The sequence below is a fragment of the Hoplias malabaricus genome, chromosome 5, assembly GCF_029633855.1.
Source record: "Hoplias malabaricus isolate fHopMal1 chromosome 5, fHopMal1.hap1, whole genome shotgun sequence".
Classification (NCBI taxonomy): Eukaryota; Metazoa; Chordata; class Actinopteri; order Characiformes; family Erythrinidae; genus Hoplias; species Hoplias malabaricus.
Genome location: NC_089804.1, coordinates 22,102,809 through 22,126,879, shown reverse-complemented (window position 1 = coordinate 22,126,879; position 24,071 = coordinate 22,102,809). Strand labels below are relative to the sequence as shown.

Below are 24,071 nucleotides of genomic sequence, written 5' to 3'. Positions count from 1 at the left end.
GTTCAACCGCCTCATTCTTTCCATTTTTTATTGTTTATACTCCCCACCTGTTATCCGCCAAGGCCCGCCTCCTCTGTGTTTTGATTGGCTCTTAGGACGCAAGTGAGATTGTGAGAATTACACTCAGGAACGGAGTTAATGCCAGCTCTAACGCAGAGGGGCGGTGCTTTCCTGAAAACGGGTGCGGAAAAAAATCTCCAGAGTCACTGTGGCGGTTGGGCGCGGAGACCATCTCATGTTACCTTAGGTCTGTATTGAGCTGAAGTTAAACTCGAATTAAAAAGGGAGGATTTCGCCTTAAACCCAGTCATGGCGACACGTTTCTTCATTCTCCTGCTTTTTACTGGAATTATGTCTTCCGCTGCTTTTGGTGAGTATTTAAAATACGTTGTTTCGTCGTCGCATACAAGCCGAACCTTCAGCTCTAAACCAACGAAAAAAACATTTATCAAACATAGATTGTTTTTTCTCTAATTGGCGAACATTTGGGGCATAATGCTACATTTGTGTCTAAAATAAAGGCTTTTACCATCTGTATAATTCACTCTGTACTGAGTTTACATGTACATTTCTTCATTTATTTGTTTGTTTTGTTCTCTTGAAGCCTGTAAACAAGTCCGTATTTTTTCTCCATGCGCCACTCAGCTTTCTTTTCCTTTCTCCCCATTTCCTCCTCGGGATGATAAACGATACGAAGAAGAAAATGAGCAGTTTCTAATTGAGGATATGCCTCGGGAAATGTTAGAAAAACGAATTCTTGTTAATCATGTTAAAGATTCTGTAGTGTAAGATTATGCCAGTCCCAGAAAGTCCGTAGATAATGGTTAAAGATCTCCTCCTGTGTAAATCCTGGCTAGAACCCTGTTGACGTTTCCTTGAGGCGGTTTTTTTCATACCTCAGAAGCGCTATCAGGGGTGAAATAAACTGTCGGCGTTATGGTGGAGCGTTTATGATCTGAAACTGCAGCATTTCAAGGACGGTCTCAAACACACGGATTTGGACAACCAAGGTTTCTTAGGTCACAATCCCGAGGAATGATTCAAGTCAGTTGTCGGGGCGGAGCTTGGCAAGTGCAGGCGAATGCCAGAGGGATAAGTGTAGATAAAAGTGGGGACTAATTTCATATTAATAGTTCCACACACACTGAATAAGGGCAAAAGAGTAGAGTTACGTCTAAATTAGACGTAGAGTTTTCCGCAGCTCGGTTTGTTTAACTCATATTAGCGTTTTTTGTTTGGTAGGAGTGTTTTAAAATGTCCCAAAAAATAAAATTAAATATTTGCAGAATGTAAAATGTCATGCTGTAATCACCCACATTGTCTTTTACCAGTTTGTTACAATTGAATGTTAAAAAAAGTAGAAATTGTACATGAACATTTTTGAAGAAATGCATTTTTATATTTGTGGACGTCGCCAATATTCTTCGCAACCATGCAGTTTTAAAGTAATTAAATAAACAAAAGATGAAGCAGTTACAGATAATTAATAATAATAATACAAGTAATTGGAAAAGAGATGTTCATGCTGTTGCCTACAGTTGTAAGAAAATGCTAAGCAAATAAAATTGACCTCTACTTAATTTTCTTTTCCAGGTGATGACTGTGATTCCTACTTTACCAGCAGCGGTGAATATAGAAAATCCATAGACTGCAGTTTTTATCAGGTCTGTTGTGGGACCTGCAATGACAGATACTGCTGTTCTGACCCCTTGCAAAAACTCGATGACGACCGGTGCTTGTAAGAACTTATTTTTTGGAAATATTTTTCAGTCTGTAAATCATTATTTTGTGAATAAATATCAGTAAGTCATTATTTTCTGAATATATGTCATTAATAAATGCCATCACAGATCATAAGCAGGTTATGTTCAGACTGAAAGGGCCTAAAACAGTTTGAGGGGAGTCTGAATACATTTGGACATTGCAGAATGTTGTGTATCACTCAGCACTAACATTGTAAAGCAATGTGTAGAGATTTTGAAGTAGGGTTTTAAAGTTGAGCAACAATAAGAGGGAGTAACAGTAAGAGCCTCAGTGTGCAAACGTTCATTAGACCAAGCTTAATATTTTCAGTATAATCCTGAAGATTTGAAGGGTGTTTATTTTCGATCAGTGCGGGCAGGCGGTTTATGGCCCCTGTATAAAAGCTGTACTTCTTAATGTTTTTCACCGTACAACCACCAGATTACTTCTTTTTTTTTTATTTATCTGTGTCGTAACATTGGACACGTCCTTTTTTTGTAATAATTATTTTCTAGCTGAGTTTTAGATTTCCACCCTAATGCTCAGGAAGTGGTGTTTTGTTTATCAGAAACAACTGACTGTAAGGATGGACATGTGACAAGAAAGTGAACCACTGTTAAACCGTTCTCACACCTTTTGATTGGAGAGTGCAGTTTTTAGGTAAATCAGATTTACAACAGGTCACTCAGAAGAAGCGAGAGGAACCTGCTAAAGCTCATTACAACTTTTAGTAAATAAACCTCAATTTGTCATAAAATATTCCTCAGTGTTTAGATTTTTATTGAAATAAAACCTGAAGTTCATTAGTTTAATTTACTGATGTGGGAAATGAGGGTTTCAGGTTCCTCCCTTTGCTTGTGCAGAGATTACTATGTGGTATTCAGTGCCATGCTGTAGAACCATGCTGTATGTCCCACTCAAGGCCTAAATGGAATTACATATAGAATATTTTATATAGAATAAGTTTTCAGTGTTTTAGAACTTACCCTGAACTGGAAAAGCGGTTACAGATAATGAATGTATGTTTTAGAATATGTAACATATTAATAACCCCTTATTTTATATCTAGAACATTTTATATAAAACTAATACATTGTTAGGAAGGTGGGGTTAATTTATGGCCATTTTCTCTAGTATTGTGCCTCATGTTTTGAGACATCTAATATTTTATATGTTTTTAGTTGCTGCAGTAAAACCACAAAAACAACTATCAGACAATCAGAGTGGTGTTAAAGCCAGTCTGATTTAAGATTTAGATATCAGAAAGATGTAGAAAGAAACTTAAATATGAAGACTTTTCTAATATGCCATTATAATAAACTCCATACACCAACATCATGCCCACGGCATGGTTGTATTCTGTATAGTATCTTTATGTTTGTTATCCAGAATTCATCATCCAGCATCAGTACCTGACATCCCAAATGTTTTATGACTGAATAACATCAGTGCAGTGCATTCCCTGGTGATTAAAAGCTGTTCCTGCAAAAAAAAAGGGAACAAATTCCTGATTAATCCCCTTAATTTCAGAAGAAATCATGTTGAGAACATGTTGGACAAGCAGGTGTTAAGCTGTTAATATTAAAGTGGAGATTTTTTTGGAGAGTTCTGTAGTGTGTAATGAATTGGAACAATTATTTTTTCAGACCTCTGTAGAACTGCAACTGAAGGCCCATAGCAAGGGACTGCTTATGGTTTTCGCTAATCTGTCCAAATTATTATTAGTAATTTCCTCATTTCCTTTTTTGAAACTGCCAACTTGGCTTATACAAGATTTAAATATGTCACAGATCTGTTATCTATGTTGTTGTGTTAAGGCCTTTCCACGCTGTGTTTTTGTCCTCAAATAATTAATTATATTAACTTCTATGAGATTCGCCGTGAAAGGTGACTTCCAGGTGAATAAAATTCGGCTGCAAATTTCGTGTCAAATTAAACTGTGGAGAACTTTGACCCACAAATTTGCGTCCCCTGACCATTAGCTCTACTGCTCTGGCTATGTGACCTCTGGCGCACCTATCTGAGCCAACATGGAGGAAGCACTGATTGTTGCAGTTTCAAAACAGGAGACATTATACAACACATTTCATGCCGATTACAAATTACAACACAAACGAGAGTCAACTGGACGCACAGTCAGTCGGAAAGTGGGATTAGATGGTAATTATCTTCAGTAGTTTTTAGTAGTTGTGTTAGCACGTTAGCTGGTTTGTTAGCAAGCTACTCAATCTCAAGCAAGATTCAAATTCAGTAGCTTTTTTCCAAAATATATACCTCTACTTAAACACAGAGCAGTGTCAGCGGTTTTGTAATAGTTTTTGACTCAATATACACAGTAATATGTCCGAACTCTTGCTGCTATGATAGCGCTGTTCCTGTGAACCTGCCGAACCAAAATGGAGGACTGTTTACACTGCTGGGCCTTTTGTTGTTGTTGTGTTGCTGTGAACATGGGCCTAAACTTATAACACACACTATTCTTTTACGCAAAGTCACATCTTTAGTTGTTTTATGAAGATTTGAAAAAGACATTTATAATTAGATTAAGATATGAATCTAACCTTCGGTGTAAGTCAAATATTTTTTTGTTTTCATCTAATGTAAACTTTGGTGTTTTGTTCCTTTTTTTCCCCCTTAGTTTCAACTCAAACATAAACTCCGTTGCTATTGGAGGCATTATAGGGAGTGTGATCTTAGTAGTCATCCTTTTCATCGCCTGCTGTGTGTGTCCATGCTGCTGCTTGTACAAACTGTGCAGAAAACCCAGGCGTAAGTCAATGTTTTTGTGCATATCAGTCAAACATTTGCTGTAGTAATTGAAGGCAGAAGCCCATGAATCAGAGTCAGAGAAGCCAGACACTTCCCTAGCACACTGGAGTCTGTGTCGACCTTAAATCTGTGCTCTTGTCTTTTTGAAAACTAGGGTGGAGAGACCTAGATGGTTAGGTTCCTCTGAATAGTTTTGTGATTTTCCCACCCAAGCTAGATGATCTAATTCAGTTAATTGCCAGGTTTATTGGGTGTGTTGGAGCAAGAAATCACCAAACAGGACACTATTTCTCAGTTCCCCAGCCTTGGTTTTAAATGTGCTGCGGTTGTGCAGGAGCATGTGAGCGTCTGCTGATTTGAAAAATAAGCTTATTCCAAACATAATCTTCAAGCTTAGTGCCTTTAGTTAATGGTTTCTGTTTCACTATTATTAAGTGGCTCAGTTTTTACGTCATCGTGGTCAATCAGTGAGTTACAGTAAAGAGTTCAGTGCTCTGGGTCTTGGGTCATCTTCTGCTAAAAGCAGTGGCTGAGCTTCATTATCCAGCTCTGGTCCCTGTTTATTATAAATATTCATCATGTTTGCGTTTGTAGAAACAAATTGTTGAAGTTGTCTGTGAACTCTGAGGGTGTCAGTGGTTTAGTTCTTAATCGAAAAATAGAAAAGAGGCTTGTTTTACTGAGTTAAAAAAATTTAAATCTAATTGCCAATTATTTTTTCTCAGTACAGATGTCATTAAATATGAAATATATCACTATATGGAAAAAGAAAACTGTTTGCTTTGGCCTTCTACTAAAATGATCTTGCTTCAGGTCTCCAAATAATCTACTGGTCTGTCTGGTATTCGTGAGTAAAGGAGTGTGCTGTTGGGATTCCCCCAAACTGACTCATACTTTCCAAGACAACTTTGCAAGAAAAACTGCCAGGGGGCTATTTGCAGAACAGGAATTTAATGCAAGGGTGTAGGAGAGAAGTCACAAGACAAAAGATTTGCTTATGATCTTAGGATGAACAAGATGACGTCACAAAAACAGTGAATTGAAAATGGTTAGTTTTTATTCATAGACTGAGGAGTGAAAAGTGTGTTTCAAAATCAACCTCCTGCATTAAAAAAACTAACAAAAGAACTATGGGGGAGGTGGGGAAATGATAGGGGCTCTGTATTAAACTATGACCAATCTGAGGTTAGAAACTAGTTTTCCTGAGACTTTAAAAACCTACACTTTCAGAGTTGGATCCGTTGTAAACCTTACTGCCTCAACCATCTAGATTTTCCCTAGTAACAATCATATATTTTAAATGATTCACATAAAGATTTCTTTTTGTTTCATTGTAAACTATGCGCTAGCTGTTGGGCAGCATACCTTTAACTAGAAAAATATTCACTTTAACCTCACACTTTTTTTGTGACATGTTTGTTTGATACAAGACAGGTGTTAAAGTATGTTTTCCCTCCCGTGTGGTTTAAAGTTGAAGGGCTGTTCAAACCTGTTTTGAAAAGAGAAAAACAAATCTCAAAACCCTGTTCTAATTTAACTTCTGCTCTGTTTTTGAACGCCTTTATTTTTCACACAGCTGTAACAACGACTACCACTCACACTACTGTGATTAGCAGCCAGTATCCCCAGCAGCAGCCTGTCAACCCCGGGCCTCAGTATCCAGGGTACCAGCAGGTTCCAGCACAGCCAGGATACAGTGGTCCTTCAGGGTACCCAGCACAGCCCATGCCCCCAGCGACCTACCAAGGACAACCTTACACCCCTGGACCCCCTCCTCCATACCACGAGAGCGTTAAAGGTCATTCTCTTTTTATGAAACTTCTTCCCACATCTACACACAACCACTACATAATGTGGGGAATTAGTGATGTTCTTGCTTGTTTTTAAAACCCCGTTGTAGTCATTGCTAGTTCCAGCTAATCACGTGATGCTGCAAAGGCATGGGTTTGATCCTCTCTTTGGGTTACTGTCTGTGTGGGTTTTCTAAGTGTTCCACTCTCCTCCCACTGTATATTAATAGTAAGTGGTTTGACTGTGGGAATTTGTCCAAATGTTAGAGTGAGAGTAACCCATTGGCCTTGGTGCAAATGATTGGGACACTGCAGCCACACAGCTCCACTTCAAAACTAAAAATACAAACTTGAAGAACAAAGCATGACCTGGCTGTTGGCTTGAATTTGTGGCTCTTAAAGCAGTGATTAGGGATAGGGCTGGACAATAATTCAATATTAATATATATCGCAATATAAAATGTTTCGATTACAATGATATTATTTTTACACATTTACAGTATTTCACTGTAAATCAGTTTACACCGTCAGTTCAGCATTCCATTTAAAATTGAGTATAAAATTATTAATATTTACAAAGCCCCTGTTTGTTTGATGGTGCTGTCTTGTTTCCTGTTTGTTCTTGGATGTTTTTCAGTGGATTTTATACGGTTCATATCGATATTGGAATTAAATCGATCGATCAGAATTAAATTTTGGCCGTATTTAGGGATGATCATATATTTCCTTCTGTTTCTATCATCTGCGAAAATCTATTATCTATAGAATAATATAACTGTTTATATTGACTGTTGACTGTTGGTTTTGAAAACAAAACTTGGAATAAACTAGCCTGGGCTTGCTTACAAAACAAACAAACAAACAACAAAAAAAAACACCACAATGTAAAACCTTTGTATTGTCTCTGTGCCGAGGTCATTGTCACATTTCCTTGTTTAGAGGAAGCAGGGTTACTCCGTGACTCAGCTGCATTCTGGGATGTAATGGGTTTTCACTGAAATTGGGAAAGGAATCTAGACCCTAATCATATTTGGTTGTTCTCCTCACTGTGTATGTAGCTGTTCCCCAGGCTCTATTTCTTTGTAATTAATGAAGTCTCTGCTATGATCACACTGGATCTGCCTTATTTACACAAATACATCAAAGGAAAGTAGGTGGTTGTTAATACTAGTCTGAGGGAATTCTCTTATAAGCAGCTTTTGGTGCTTCACATGAGCGCTGCTTTATCTCAGTGACTCTGTGTTATATTTGTCTATTGTCACGTTGTTGATATTCCCAGTAATCAACTGCCTCTTGGAGATAAAGTTTATTGAGTTCCAACAGGATAATAATTAACGACTCTGTGCCATTTCCTTTATCATGTCCTTAAACACCATGCTGGCTGGCCACAATTTGAGCACCGTTGCACATTAGAATATAACAAAATGGAGCAGGGTTGGAGTCCCAGCTCGGAAATGGAGCACCACACAGCACCAATAAGATCCCATGGGCAAGACTCCTAAGCTGTTTAACAAAACTTTAGTTTGCTCTGGATAGGAACATCTGGAAAATGAGAAGTGATTGATCTGTAAATAATCTGTGGGTTGTGCAGACGTTGGAGCTGTTTTTTTATTTTTATTACATCAGCAAACAAATATTTCACCAAAACCCCCGCTCAACCAAGAAAATCACCATAGAGATGTACTTGCTGTTTGTCCGTGCCTTTGTATCTTCGTCGTGAACGTAACGGTTCACATACTTGCCCATGTGCTACACTTCTAGAGGGCAGACCAGAGAAACCACTGCCCCCTACCATTCACATGTGTACTGCACCCTGTGTATGTGTTTATTTTCTTGGGATGTGCACAATCTACACAGGACACACGAGGCAGCCATGATGCGCACATGAACATGTTGTTAACAGCAAGTACCTGTCCACACTAAGACACCACACTGATCCAGGTTGTTGTGACTGTCATTTATAGCCTCACTGTGTTTATTTTTCCTCCTCTGCAGGCCCAGGATATCCTGCTCCATACAGCCAGGCGGCATATGATGGAGCACAGCCTCCCTATCCCCTCCAGCCCGTTACACAACCAGGTTATGCTCCTCCAGCAGACTACAGTGCCTCCCAGCCTCCATACAATCCTGCCTTCGTCGAGCCTCCCAAGACCGGATACTAAACCACAAATGTCTCTCACACGCCCACATAATTCTACTTTGCCTAAACTATTCCTGTTCCTATAGATACTATATTTAAAGAGGACCATCTCCACCACACACATTGAGGTGCTTTCTTTCTTTTTTTTTTTTTTTTTTCCTTGCCCTCACCCGGCCACCTGAACTCCTCCTTGTGGTCCAGTGCTATTTAATACACACTTTACACACTCCACAGTAAACTTTGAGCCATATATTTGAGCTTTCGGTGTTTGTTTTTGGGAGTAAAAAGGGAACGTGTGTTGGTGGTTACAATTTGTTGTTGTAAATTTCAGAAAATCATTTAAAGGTGTGCACATAGTTTTCTAAAGTTGTTTTCATTTTCTAATGGGAATGCTTTGCCCAACAGTGTCAGTTCTGTTCAAGGCTCCAGAGAAGCTCAGGACCCTGGGTTTCTGGGAAGGGGTGTTTGAGGTCTACGACCGAGAGATGAATTTTTAGTCCAGTAATTATCCAAAGGCTGGATATATATATATTTTTAATATATTTGCTGCATTCAGAATGGCTTAAAGATGACATGAATAATGCACTGTACCATGTGTAATTTGGTGTAGATTGTGTTTAGATTCTGTGATGTCATTCAAGCTGTGGTTATTCTTGGTTCACCAATCACCGAAAGCTAGCATCCTCCTCTGAGAGTGTTGTGCCACTGAGATTGTGTGTGTCTGCTGTTCTGGAATTCAGTCCTTCATTTGTAATCCACCTGTTTGGGTGTGAGCATGGGCATGTCTAGTCTGAAGTGACGTTCAGTTTCCCATGAATGTTTTAAGTGTTGATCTAGCCTTTTGTTTAGGTTTAGTGTAGTATTTTAGATTTTTAAATGCCATTTTGCTTTTTTTTTTTTTTTTACAGCTATTAATCCTTGAGCTACTGAATTTCTAAATAACATCAGATTCACGTGCACTTTGAACCTCACACGAGTTTTAGCCGCAACTCCGAAAACTAACAAAGAATCAAAAAAGTCTAACTCTTTCTTCTGAATTAATCAGAACCTGCGGATTAGGCTTGAGTAGAGCCTTTTATTTAATTCTTAAAAGTAAAATGACTGCTTAGTAAAATGACTGTTGTATACGTTGTGTTCAAAATGAGAGCTCGTAGCTATAGATTTTCAGTTCTGCAACGTGTCATTGTTAAACCAAAGGCTTAGACTCACACCCTGTAAATTAGTGTTATTTGCGTTTGTTAAAACCAATGGTGGAATTGTGTAAATATGTAGCACTTTTCTTCCTTCCAAATGTTTGTTCTGCCTTATTCAGGTTGTGGACACACCTGTGAATGTTTTGCTGACCTCTCAGTATTCGTTTGTTCGCATAAATTGGAAAAAGCATCCAGAATATGCCTTATTTCTTACATTATGCAGGTCCTGTTCAAATGGGATTAAGAAAACAAGCCATTGTTATACGACTTTAAATAAAAGGGGATGCCAACAGTTCTGTTCATTCATCTTTTTGTCTTTAATTTAATATCCACATGACGAAGCAGTGGGAGGCAAGTGTGAAACTCAAAGCCACACGCTGGTGGGTGGGAGTGTGTGCTTTTCCATCTGCCTGATCGTTTTTGAAGAAACGCAGGTCTGGTCATGGCTTGTGATAAAAACGGAAATCCCCTCGTTATGCACTGAGGGCTCTGTCCTGCACAGAATGAGAGCACAGACACGCACTGTGCCCCCTGCTTTGAAAAATCAATTTCAATTTCAGAACCACCTCAGCTTTCTGAAGCCACCCTCAGGTGGAATCTTGTTTTGACGTGGTGTGTGTTTACCAGTCACAACCCATACAAAGGTCTCTGAGGTTAGTCAGACAAGGTGTATGCTTCAAAATTAAAGAAAAACATTTACATGAAGTTCAGGGATGTCCAATCACACTGAGGATTTAAACGAATGGGGTCATGTCATGTTCTGACATCGTTCAGTTTGTTGTTTTTCTCTCTCTCTCGGTTTTGTTAGGAGACAAGTGAAGTTTGTATGTACTTTTCTAAAATAAAAATGATAATGATTTAAGCATCTTTATGTTTGAAGTGGCAAATTGATGCAAGACATGTGTCTGCAGTTTTTTAAACCTTGATTTTAGTGAAGTTTACATTAGTCCTGTAACAGATGAGAGAAAAAAAAGACTCGGAATCAGTGAACGACGCCTTAAATCCAGAAGTGTTATGATCTTTTTTTTTGGCTTTAATTAACAATGCTAGTGAGCAGCAGTAAAAAGGTGGTTCGAGAAGTGAAAGAGTGTCAGACTGATGCAGAAGAGAAAGATTGTTTCATCTTCTTGATGTCTCTCAGAAATTACTCACAAAGGAAGAAACCAGAACGAAAAGGAAAGGCTGGATTGAAGTGTTGATTTTCCACAAATGATCTTCACTCTGGGCGTCAAGAACCTGCATCAATGTCCATATCTTCAACATCATCTGCTTCTGGTCGACAGATCTCCTCAATCGCCAGTTCTTCAAAATAAAAGACTAATTACTTTAAACAGAATTTAGAGAGAAGTTAAAAACACAACAGCGATGGTTCTGTTATTTTACTCACGCTACAGCAACTTACAAATAAAGTAATACAATTTAAATTTAAAAATAAATATACATTATTGCGCTCAGCAGAACCAAAAAGAATTGTGTTTTTATGATTTTCAAACCATTGAAACCTTGGCTGAACAGTTAAGTATTATGCCGGCATTATCCCGCCCCCTAGTGGCTGACTATTGTACAACACCATACAAAATTATTACAGCTTATTTGATGAATAAAACACAAAGACATTAAATACAGCTAATTCAGTGCAATAAATGTATCAGAAAATGCTGTTTTAAACTGTTTTCTGTGGAGGTGTAATCATTTCATTTGTAAAATCAACACAACATTGACCTGTCTTTTAATCCACAAGCTGTACGTATGAACCCCATGAAACAAAAGCCCACCTTCACTGTCTGAGAGGTCAGGGATTTTGCGGAGCGTTTCTCTGATGGTGGGAATGACCTGGTGATAGATGTGCAGGATGTCCAGACAGTGCACTGAGAAAGCTGAGTCATTTAGAAGGAGCCAGTGAAGCAACATGAGCGCCTCCCTCAGCAGCTGAACTCCAGTAGTTGTCCATGTTTGGACCCCGTCCACAAGCTTCTCCTGTCTTTTAATACTGAGCCACTGTCTGTGTAACACCACCACCACCGTCCGCACCACCTGACAATAGCAGTGGAACGAAAAAATACATTTAAAAAGCCCACAGAAATTGTCTACAGTGTATGACTGTCCTTATGAACCTACTGCATGCTGTGGCTTAAATAAGATCTTGTTTCTGATCAGTTAAGTTCAAAATAGACGTTTCTAAATTGAATATCTTGTAGGATTTATTCGTTAAGACCTGGATTAGTAAATAACTGGCGTTCTAATAAGTCAGAACACAGGGAGGCCCCGCAGTTTAAGTAGCTACTAATAGTTTAATCTGCATCTGTGTGGGGAATTCTAAAAACATTATTGTATATGAGTCTAGCAGCCAAACAACATCATAGAACCTTCTCCTGTAAACCTGAACCCAATCTGCTGTAGATACAACATCCACTTTTGCAATAGGCATTGTTCCATACCTCACTACTGCACTGGCAGGAGGATTCACTAATGAGAGCCGCCCATGGGGACACCTTCTCCGTGAACATCTTGGTCAGCAATCGAACAACCTATAAATGGATCAATTCATAGAATTTAGACGTAACTCAGCTCCTAATTCCCACCAATTCCTGGAATTAAAATAATAATAATAATAATAACACATTTTTAAAAAATGGCACCTCAACTTCCAAGTGAGACCACGTCTCTTCTGTGACGGTCCTCTCGGGTCGGGTCGATATGTATTGGAAAACTCTGAGCAGTGGACACATATCTAAAATAATATTAAGGACAATCATTACGTGTTCAAGAACTAGTGTTGATAAAGAAATTAATGCATAAAAATATGAACCCCATTTTCAGAAAATGTGGGACTCTGAGCCCCAAAATACAACAGAATACAATGATGTGCAAAACTCAGCTTCTCTCTTTTTTTTTTGCTTTTATCAAGTCTTATGCCGCCCCTGTCCCAACTTAAAATAATAACATTTCTCAGTTTCAACATTTCAAATGTGTTTTTTTGAGTTACATTCAGTTAAATATAGGGTTAAATGACCTGTACCTCATTGTCCGTCCATCCATTCATTATCTGTAACCCTTATCCAGTTCAGGGTTGCGGTGGGTCCAGAGCCTACCTGGAATCATTGGGCGCAATGCGGGAATACACCCTGGAGGGGGCGCCAGGGTAACACACACTCACACCTACGGACACTTTCTTTTTAAGTTGCCAATCCACCTACCAACGTCTGTTTTTGGACTGTGGGAAGAAACCGGAGCACCCGGAGGAAACCCACGCAGACACAGAGAGAACACACCGGGAGGAAACCCACGCAGACACAGGGAGAACACACCACACTCCTCACAGACAGTCACCCGGAGGAAACCCACGCAGACACAGGGAGAACACACCACACTCCTCACAGACAGTCACCCGGAGAAAACCCACACAGACACAGGCAGAACACACCACACTCCTCACAGACAGTCACCCGGAGGAAACCCACGCAGACACAGGGAGAACACACCACACTCCTCACAGACAGTCACCCAGAGGAAACCCACACAGACACAGGGAGAACACACCACACTCCTCACAGACAGTCACCCGGAGGAAACCCACGCAGACACAGGGAGAACACACCACACTCCTCACAGACAGTCACCCGGAGGAAACCCACGCAGACACAGGGAGAACACACCACACTCCTCACAGACAGTCACCCAGAGGAAACCCACACAGACACAGGCAGAACACACCACACTCCTCACAGACAGTCACCCGGAGGAAACCCACGCAGACACAGGGAGAACACACCACACTCCTCACAGACAGTCACCCGGAGGAAACCCACGCAGACACAGGGAGAACACACCACACTCCTCAGACAGTCACCCGGAGGAAACTCACACAGACACAGGGAGAACACACCACACTCCTCACAGACAGTCACCCGGAGGAAACCCACACAGACACAGGGAGAACACACCACGCTCCTCACAGACAGTCACCCGGAGGAAACCCACGCAGACACAGGGAGAACACACCACGCTCCTGACAGACAGTCACCCGGAGGAAACTCACGCAGACACAGGGAGAACACACCACGCTCCTCACAGACAGTCACCCGGAGGAAACTCACACAGACACAGGGAGAACACACCAAACTCCTCACAGACAGTCACCCGGAGGAAACTCACACAGACACAGGGAGAACACACCAAACTCCTCACAGACAGTCACCCGGAGGAAACTCACACAGACACAGGGAGAACACACCACACTCCTCACAGACAGTCACCCAGAGGAAACCCATGCAGACACAGAGAGAACACACCACACTCCTCACAGACAGTCACCCGGAGCGGGAATCGAATCCAGGTCCCTGGAGCTGTGTGACTGTGACACTAACCTGCTGCTCCACCGTGTCGCCCTGTACCTCATTGTGTTCTATTTATTAGCATTTTTACACAGTGTCACAACTTTTCTGCAAATGGGGTTTGTAAATACTGCATTGTTTTTCCAAAACACGCAAAAAAGTAATGGCTACTAAGAATAAGGTTAAACTCACTGTTTTGTGAGCACAAGTTGGTAGCAATCTCACTGCAGTCAGCCACGAGAGCCAAGAATCTTACACAGAGACACACAGTGGTGTATGGAGTCTCCAAACACAGACTCTGAGCCAAAGCTTGACTTGACAAAACCACCTTCAATCTGCATTTAACAAAAAAACCAAAACAGCAAATTTAAAGGAAAGTGAAGCAAATGAAAAGAGGCCCTCATTATTGTGGGACCTACTATAACACATTAAACTACATTTATATTAAATATGATACTACCAAGAAATATAAGTGTAAACGTACCTCCACAGGTGTTTTTCCTCCGTTCTCTCAGCCAGGGCACAGATCGTCCGGAGACTGGATTTCACAACTGCATCCCTCTGTCCTGCACTATTTACAAACTTCTGATCTAACAACTGAAAGAGCCTCTTCAGTAGTGGGTGCTGGGCCTGGTCCTCAGTCACTTTCTCACCAGGGTTTCCATCACTTACAGAGGGCTGTGGTTGGTTGATGTTAAGTCTGTTTTCACTGGGTTTGTCTCCTTCGTTTCCACACAGCACAGTGTAAGCAGCTTCACTGCTTTCAGACACGACGTGGTAAAGAGCTTTTAGAGCCGCTAAAGCAAACTCTTCTTGACCTCCTAAAGACTCCTCAACCGTGGAGGCCAGACTGGACTCTGAGGAACTTGAGAGAGAACTTCCTCGTAGTGGGCTTTTTCCCGATCTTTCCAAGGATTCCAGGCTCTGGCAGTAAAGGCTGATGTGGTAGTCGAGCAAAGGGAGAAGATGAACAGCAGCAGGACAGCTTCTTTGAAGAAAATTAGGAGACGTGCCAGGGAGACATTGTGCTAATACAGTCAAACTGGACATAGCCAGATTCTGGAGCTGGTAGAAATGAGTCTGTGGTCGATGTACAAACCTGGAGTCTGAAGTGCTGGAACCAGCCGAAGATGCTCTGGAGAAAGAAGACAAAAGGCATAAAGTGACTAGTGTTTTGCTAAGGCAGTCAAAATCCCTTGGAATATCGCACCAACAAAAACAATATAAGCTTGTTACTTGTGATGATAACTTATTCATTCATTCATTCACTGTCTGTAAGCGCTTATTCAGTTCAGGGTCATGATGGGTCCGGAGCCTACCCAGAATCACTACGCCCAAGGTGGGAACACACCCAGGAGGGGGCGCCAGTCTGATCACAACTCATTTCTAACAAAAAACAAATGTGGGGTTTAGACTGCTTCGTCAAAAACTAATTTTTCTAACAGCAAAGGAAAACCCTGTTCTGAAGTTCTGCATTTGGAGGGTATCCAGAAAAACCTAATCCTTGATGAGAAGGTCTCAAATATCTGTGCTTTTGTATGGAGACAACCATTTGAAAATTTAACAACATTCAAAAATCTAAAACAAAACGTCTTCTTGTCCGTGACTGCTACTTACGGAGTGGTGTAGTTCGACTGTGAGAAAAGACGGGGCAGTGCATCTGGGTTGATACACAGTAAATGGCAGAGCCCCAAAGAGCTGGGCTCCAGAGGATGCTGTAAAAGCAGATTCAACAACACTGGCCCTAAAACAAAAACAACAACAATCGCCATCACCCAACATTAATAAAAGAGAGACAGTGAGAAAGCATAATAACAATGAATAGATTGGCATCGATAATCAGTGTGTGTTTTGAATCCATAATCTGGGACAACAGCATCAGTCTATAAACATGGTTCATAATAAAACAATTTTCCCACTACTCCAGACTTATAACTAGCTTTTTAATGCTGCTTGCTGAGAACATCTGAAACACATTCTGAAGAACTGTAAAAGGAAGATTTACAGATTCTAAATTAGAAATCGGTTGCCATTAATAATAGAACAGTGGTATTGAGCAAAAACCCACCCCCACTGCTACAGTACACTCCCTCCCTCCCTTTTATTACCCTTTGCTCTGCACATAACTTACAATTCATTCATTCATTATCTGTAACCCTTATCCAGTTCAGGGTGGCGGTGGGTCCAGAGCCTACTTGGAATCATTGGGCGCAAGGTGGGAATACACCCTGGAGAGGGCACCAGTCCTTCACAGGGCAACACACACACTCACACCTAAGGACACTTTTGAGTCACAAATCCACCTACCAACGTGTGTTTTTGGACTGTGGGAGGAAACCGGAGCACCCGGAGGAAACCCACACAGACACAGGGAGAACACACCACACTCCTCACAGACAGTCACCCGGAGGAAACCCACGCAGACACAGGGAGAACACACCACACTCCTCACAGACAGTCACCCGGAGCGGGACTCGAACCCACAATTTCCAGGTCCCTGGAGCTGTGTGACTGAGACACTACCTGCTGCATCACCGTGCCGCCCACTTACAACTCATATATTTAGAATTACTGATGTTATTCCAGAGCTTTTCTGTAGTCTAATACACACAATGTTTGAAAAAAGCAGCCATAAACGATGATCAATAGTCACCTTTATGATAAAGGTCTGAATTCAGAGCTGAGTCGGAGTCGACTGGCTCTTTGTCACATTTGATCTTGATTTGTTTCCCACCTGTGAGAAATGACCAAGCAGTTAATACTGATATTGCACAAATACGTAAGCTTATCAGACAAAATAAATAACTTTATCATTTGCTTTATAGCACTTAGTTAAGTGTCCTCTAGTTTGTATAACAGCATCAGTCCTGTCGGAGATGTACTGAATCATTTGCTCTTCAGGTTGTTCTTTTCCCTGGGTAGGGCTTCACTTGCTGATAACTGAGATAGTAAAATACTCTATTGATTTTGGCCTTTATCAGACTGTTTGACTTTTCTGTCATCTCTTTAGTAACAAGCTTCCACACTACATCAGACATCCTCAAATGAGGGAGAGTCAGTGCTGTTCTCTGCTCTGACTAGAATGAACTGAAATGGAAAAGCAGTCTCAGGAGAGACAGGATTAATCCTTAACTGACAGAACTGATGTTATTGTTAATGCAATTAGATGCAAAAATTAAAGAAGAAATGATGTGACTATATTTGCCCAGGATAAATAACTGTTACTCGATTTATAGCAAAGATTCTCTATGATAGAAATAGATCCTACTTTCTGTTTGATGGCCTTTAGATGTCGACGATTTCACAGAGAGCTCCGCTGAAAAGGACTCCTTCGTCACAAATGTATGGCTCCCAGGAGAATTCACACTACACAAAAAGATTTAGGGGTCTGTTTACCTTATATATATATATATTTTTTAAATCATATATGCGGAGTTTCATTAACTGCTGTATTTACGTGTTTCTCAGGGGAGTGCCAACCATTCTTGTCCCCCGCTCAGAGCTCTGGAGTTTGCTCCTCATTTCATTCATCTCTGCTTCTTTAAAGTGCAACTCTGACTGCAAGGACTCCACCTGAAGATGTTGTGGAAGATGATGAGTTAAAATCCAAAAGCAGCCATCAGTTTTCAGACAATGCATCCTTCTAGAAAAGACTATTCAATATTCCTGCACTGCCTTATGAATGGAAAATGACATAAAATGTTTTTGAAGCTTGGAATGTGTTTAAAAAAGAGATCATTTTTTTCAGATAAAAAAAATAAAATGTCACAAAACACAATCAAAAATAAAGTCAAATACCTCTGCTACCAACCTGTATTTCTTCTTCTTGTATCTTACATCATTAATAATGTTTAAAATATATATACACACCTTCTTAGAAAGCTCTTTCTCTTTTTCACTCTGGACAAGGATTCTATCTCTTTCCAAAGCAACATAAGCCTGTCTCTGCTGCTCTTTCTCCTGATTGGCGACTTTGAGGGAGTCTCTGAGAACCCTGATCTCACCATTCTTCATCAAGATCTGGTCCTCCACCTCCTTCAGCTGCAGTAAATACAAAGACTGTTTAAACATGTGAGGCAGTGATGCACTTGTATATTCAGCTACATCCAACTGTACACGACACTTCTCATTATTATTCAGATACCTTTTTCTTTAGCTCTGCTTGCTGTGCCTCCAGTCTGCTGTAGTACAGTTCATCTTTGTCTTTATTTACTTGAAATTCAGAAAAGAAAACTGAGTATTCCAGAGCACAGCACCGCAAAACCATACATAGCATCCTGTCTTTTTATTTTCTCAGTAGAAAGTGAAATGTAGTCCATTAGTCCTAATCCCTGTCCCAAAAAGTGAACTACTATAAGTGTGTATTTAGTTGACTGCAGATTGTCATTCCAAGCATAGCCAATGTTTTGTTGATACTAACCAAATAAATCACTTCTTTGACGTTCATTACTGTGGTTCGTGCTGCTGCTGCTGCTGCTTGGACTGTTGTTTCCAATGGTAAAAGTCGTCCTGCTTTCTCTGACGGGAGCTTTACTCTGTTCTCCTGCAATTGACGAAATGGATCCGAATGATCTTTTGGTACTTGAGGGCCGGATATCTCCAGTAATGGCCTGTGATGCTATAATATCTATCTCTTCCAGATCATCCTGTGTAAAGTCCTCATCATCCCCAAAGGGGTCCTGCTCCAATTTGTCTTCATTCTGCAATCCCCTGAGGCGTTTGCTTGGAGGATAGTCCATGTCACTGGAAGCTTGTAAGGAATTAAAAGGACATTAACATGAACAGAGTTTACCTTAAACAATAGACGTGTAGCAAACATGAAAAGGTTTGTTAAAGGTACATTCTGCAAAGCTGATGCGAAACGGTACGTTGTAAAGAAGCCCATATTACTTTGCAGTGGTGGTAAAGGGAAACAAAGCTCACGGTATTTACAACACAAATATAGTAGTCTAGCTTATTCTCCAAGACAGATGGTGGACCTACATGGGTTTTCTGAACATTTATATAGAATCACATTTAAAAATTTGAGAAAAATATTGGTCATTTCAATAAATAATAATAATAATAAAAAGTTTCCTCTGCAGAGTTTGGTCTGAATTTCTCTCTAATATGTTTTAAGCCTAGGACTTTACCTCATCACATGTCTCAGGCTCCAGGCAGTGCACACTTACCCATCAACCTTCAAGCAATAACTTTCTGTGACAAGATTTGTGACACATTCCACATTTTTGTGACCTAAAAACCTTGGCTGTGTGAATCTGTGTTTTCAAGACTGTCTGTAGTTTCAAGGTTGGTCCCATCACTCAAAATTTGTCTTTAAGAATAGACACAGAATTAAACAATACATTTTTAATCAGAGTGGCTGTTTAGTCATTCATTCTCTGGTTCCGATGAATCGTTCCAAAGGTTTAACTGAGCGTTCCCTTAATACTGCCTCAATCCTTTTGACTTATTGTTTGGAATAATTTATTCTATTGGGGAAATTATTTAACATATTGAGGGGACAGTTTAAAGTTAATTATCCTAAGAGGAAAGATTACTTGACTTGGGCAATTGTTTTTTTATTTGTTTTAAATCTTGCATTATTAGGGGCGTCATCTAACTGAATACACGTCTGGGTATGTACTTTAAAAATTGGTGCTAATATTAACACGTTAAAACCTCAAGATTGTTATACAGTTGAAGGTGGAACAGAGACTGGGATAAAAAAAATCACTCTTTAAATTTAAATAATTCATAGACTGCGTTCCTAATACAGAAACAGCAGTCTTATATGTAATTAAAGCAAGAGAATAGTCAGAATGTAGCTTGCAGGGAAAACACAACTAAGAAAAATGTTAGAAAAGGACATTGTCTTTTACTGACCTGAATCAGCAGAAGCGTGTTAGCATGTAGCTAACACTAACGCCCTGAGAGTGATATTAAAACGTATTTTTTGTATAAATTAATTTAAATAAATGTACCTTAACACATCCTAAAAAGTGTGTCCATGTTTTACAAACGGCCCTCGCGTATGTTCCGCTTTATTCGGGTTATTTAAACAGATAAAAGCCTGCATCACCAACTCTTCCACAGGAAAAAGCCGCTTGTTTGGAGTTCGCATGGAGAACTCTGATTGGTCAATTCTACAGGCTCCAGTCATGATGTGAAAAAAATGAGCAATTTGATTGGCCCTCGACTTGTTGTCGGGCAGTATGGATATTGTAGTTCAAGAATGAATTTGTACTTGAATTAATGACTAAACCTTCCACAATGTCATGTAACCTTCTGTGGGATTGAAGAAAGCTAATCTCTTACTATAGCCTTATAAAAAATAATATTAGAGGAATTTTCATAAAATTATTTAACAATTATAATCTACTTATATAACGTATTATATATATATATATATATATATATATTTAGTAGTAGTGGTAGTAGCAGTAGCAGTAGTGGCCTTGTGTTACTTTTATACACGACAATAAACAAGCTTGAAATTATGTTTTATTTTCTTCCAGTGTGTAAAGTTCAGAATAGAACTGAGGTACATTCTTATTGGATAATTTTTTAATTTCAGCTCCGGTTGTGTCACTAATGGAAAAATCCTACTTTGTGGAAACCCCCTAGGGTTTTAGAAATCTCTCTCTCTCTCTCTCTCTCTCTCTCTCTCTCTCTCTCACTCTCTCTCACACACACACACTACTGCAGCACTGCACAGAAGAATGAATGCCCACTGTTTATACACACACGTGTGATGTCATCACCAAGGTCGCTGCTGATTGGCCGACGCTCTGCTTGTAGCGCTCGTGAGTGTTTACCAGCTGAGCGTTGAGCTCCAGTCCCAGTTTCTCCGTTAGAGCCACGGAGGGAGTGCGGAAGTTTGTGATCGATAAAAAGTCGATAAATCCCCAATTTACTGGTCTCCAGCACTTCGCGTGAGAACCGCAAGCCTTCCGAAAACCCCACAGCTGCCTGTTTTGAAAAACTGGAGCAGGTCAGTGGCGTTTAAGGGCTGTTTTTTCTTAGTGTTTTGAACAAAGGAAAAAAAATATCTGCCAAACCTCCAGCACAGGCCAAACAACTGAACCCTAGTTCCTTGTGAAATAAATGTACAGATTCGCCTTTTATTCACTTAAAATGGGTCTTAAACATCTTTGAGTCTTTATATCTTTCAGCTCATGAACATATTTTGCGATGAAAACCGAGGTTTCCACCGCTGTGAACTTCATCACCACATTACTGAGAGGAACTGGGCTCCTTTCAGAAGAACAGCTCCACCACTTCAGCCTTTCTCTCGAAGACGCTTTGGGTGGTAAGTTAGGGGGGGTAATAAATACGTAATATCATGTAATGTTTAAAGAATAAATAAAAGAATATTGTTTTAATTGGAATTTGAAATACAAATAAATATGCTCTATCTATTATATTTGTCTCTTGTGAATTAAAGCCCTTTGTTTTAAGTGAGATATGCTCTGATATTCGGTTTATATGTCCATGTAAAACTTTCCCTCAAAATATAAAATATATATCTATTTGTCTGTATCTAATCTATTACCAATGGTACCTGAAAATGTCGAATTTTTGGTCCATATGTTCTATGAGCTTTCCTACTCTGAAGTAGAGTACAGTGAAAAGACTTAAAAGATGTCTGACACTTACACATTTAGTCACAGACAAAGAATGGGTATCGTGTGCAGGTTCATTGTCTGTGTGAGCCAAGCCTAAAAACACATTTTTATCAGAATATCAATTAAAACAAGAGTACAGTTGTCCTGATCACTTTACACAAAATGGTTGAGACTGAAGGACTCAGACTCTAGAAAATATTTATGATTTTATTTTGACCTCCTCTACAGTGACATTACATGGTACACTGGTGTAAGGCCATCATTAATCAACCAGATTAAGTTTAATCCTTTGGCTATTGTCCTTCATATATGTGTGTATGATCAGGAATAGGTTTACTTGAGAGCATGAATATAAACCTGGCTATTTTACTGCCATTCCTTCATTCATCTAAATCTGTATTTTCAATTTTTCCAAATAGCCATTTTTTGGAAAAATGGCTTCTTCAGGTCATTTTCTTTATGACCTATTTAAAATGAGAAGTGTCCAGAATTTCAGTCATAACGACGGCATTTTTCCCCCCTCGACTGTAGAGCATTATCAGCACCACTGGTTCCCAGAGGCTCCCTGCAGAGGGTCAGGTTACAGGTGCATTAGGATCAATCACAAGATGGACCCTCTGATTGGTAAAGCCGCGCTTACTATCGGACTGACCCGAGAGCAACTGTTCTCGCTGTTACCGAGCGAGCTGACTATGTGGGTCGACCCCTACGAAGTGTCGTATCGTATAGGAGAAGACGGCTCCATATGTGTCCTCTACGAGTCCGCGCCTCCCTCGGAAATGGTCTCCAACCTCGTGGACAGCTGCAAAGAGAAACTTAGAATTGTCCGCTCAAGCCCTTCAAAGTCCTTTAACATGATGACCGTCTCCAGCTAATTACAAAGCTGCAAAGCCATGGGTCATGTTTGTTTTTCATTTCTATACTTTTTTACATTTGGGCATTAAAGACTTTTTTCATTCTTTTTTTAAAATTAGTGATTATTTCATGATTTTTGAAGAAAATGGGTATATTTTCATTCAATGATTTTTAACACTTGTAAATTTGTGTAAATGTTTTATAAATTCTGATTAAAGATTTCTTGAATTTCTTAAAATCCTTTTTGTTGCCTTTGTCTTTGAAACAACAACTGGAACAACAACATAAATAAAGCTCTGCTGGATGGGTAAGATTTAGGAGAAAATGCTGGTCAGTGCAATCAGGTTTAATTACTTCCTTTGTGGAATGAGCTCCCTTTTATGGGGGGGTTGGGGACTTATGGGATTTGAACAAACAACAAAGTGAAAGTGGAGTTGTATTTTTAGAGCCCATCTTTTTATTTACTTCAAGTGTATCACATGAGTTGCATTCCACACAAAAAAAAAAAAACGCTAATGGGCGTAGTTTGCATTTGAGATAAACCTGGGGTTAAATTACAGCGCCTAAATAATTTTGCAATTAAATATATATATATACATCTATAGATAAAAACCTAGTCTTTTTCTTGTTCGTGAAACTGAATTTTGGGGCTAATTTTTAGAAATAAAACATTTGGTTTTGTCTCAGTCTCTATTATTGATTTATGATAATGTTTAAAAAAAATATGGGGTGGTTTTACAGAAAGTTAAGCCTAGTACTGGATTATACAATATTTTGACCTTGTTGATCCTGTTGGGAACCTTCAGCTGCAGTAGTAAATCACCAGTTGATGGAACCATACTAACCTTAGACTTAGCCCCAATTTGCATTGAGGAAACAATGCAGACAAGAAACAGAAAGGTGTTTTGAAGCATATTTTTGTGTGTGGATCTTAGATTCAATAAGCAACAGCATACATGCTGAATGGTGCTGGATAATAAACAATGTAAAAGTCTATGTTTTTCCTAAACAAAGCCTGGCCCATTCTGCTGTGTAGATTGTGTTGATTCCTAAAACATATTTGAAGACATGGACTGTGCCTCTGCTTTATTCCTCTGTGCAATGCCTAAGTAAAAATGCCAGCATGTGTTGAAAACGTTAAATGTACAGTTAAGAAAATCAAACATATTTCAGATGTTATGCTTCATTTATTATTCATAAATACAACTTTTACAGAAAAGAAAGACTTTCAAAAGCGCATTGAACATTATCTGTACTCCCTCCCTAGATAGTGTACTACGTTGATTGATTTGAGACGCAATTTATGAAGACGTCACGGGATTGTCTCAAATTGCTCCCTATCCCCTATAAAGTACACTTCACAGGTCATTAACCTGACGCACGTGTATTGCTACGCCCTTATTCTTTTATTTTAGCCTATTATTAATATTTATAAAAATCAATAAAAAGCTAAAGTTTCTGTCGAGTCTTTTTCTCCCTCTCTTTCTGACTATTCTTTACTTATGTTGTATATCTTGCTCTGTAAAAAAAGTGTGTTTTACTGTCCAAAATATAAGCCTCGTCAAATTGGAGCAGTAGAACTGTTCTGCGGTGTTGGAGCACCAGTACATCCCTTTGTGATGAGTCAGAACTAATCATCA

General features: G+C 39.6%; 3 protein-coding genes across 6 annotated transcripts; 2 read left to right on the top strand and 1 right to left on the bottom strand.

The window, feature by feature from the left end:
* The first annotated feature begins 142 nt into the window (after positions 1-142).
* On the top strand, positions 143-9,535 carry shisa10.1 (shisa family member 10, tandem duplicate 1). The gene is made up of 5 exons (XM_066671225.1): positions 143-370; positions 1,594-1,738; positions 4,382-4,512; positions 6,089-6,310; positions 8,298-9,535. Exons 1-5 carry the CDS (start codon positions 310-312, stop codon positions 8,462-8,464), a joined length of 726 nt encoding a protein of 241 aa, XP_066527322.1. The 5' UTR covers positions 143-309; the 3' UTR covers positions 8,465-9,535.
* Positions 9,536-10,025: 490 nt separating this feature from the next.
* Positions 10,026-20,088, bottom strand: atrip (ATR interacting protein). Of its 4 annotated transcripts, none has more exons than XM_066671222.1 (15): positions 19,933-20,088; positions 18,390-18,719; positions 18,114-18,181; positions 17,840-18,010; positions 17,427-17,542; positions 17,238-17,335; positions 16,623-16,703; positions 15,587-15,713; positions 15,069-15,104; positions 14,454-14,957; positions 14,162-14,304; positions 12,275-12,366; positions 12,074-12,163; positions 11,411-11,669; positions 10,026-10,937 (listed from the first exon to the last, which is right to left on the bottom strand). In XM_066671222.1, exons 2-15 carry the CDS (start codon positions 18,706-18,708, stop codon positions 10,864-10,866), a joined length of 2,178 nt encoding a protein of 725 aa, XP_066527319.1. In that variant the 5' UTR covers positions 18,709-18,719; positions 19,933-20,088; the 3' UTR covers positions 10,026-10,863. The 4 variants fall into 4 exon arrangements, with proteins under 4 accessions (XP_066527319.1, XP_066527320.1, XP_066527317.1 ...); XM_066671223.1 differs by having other exon boundaries at positions 14,454-14,954; XM_066671220.1 differs by having other exon boundaries at positions 14,454-15,104.
* A 674-nt stretch (positions 20,089-20,762) lies between these two features.
* si:dkey-42i9.4 (uncharacterized protein LOC492503 homolog) lies at positions 20,763-22,633 on the top strand. The gene is made up of 3 exons (XM_066672231.1): positions 20,763-20,942; positions 21,124-21,260; positions 22,108-22,633. The coding sequence occupies exons 2-3, from the start codon at positions 21,143-21,145 to the stop codon at positions 22,449-22,451; spliced, it is 462 nt and encodes a 153-aa protein (XP_066528328.1). The 5' UTR covers positions 20,763-20,942; positions 21,124-21,142; the 3' UTR covers positions 22,452-22,633.
* Positions 22,634-24,071: the final 1,438 nt, after the last annotated feature.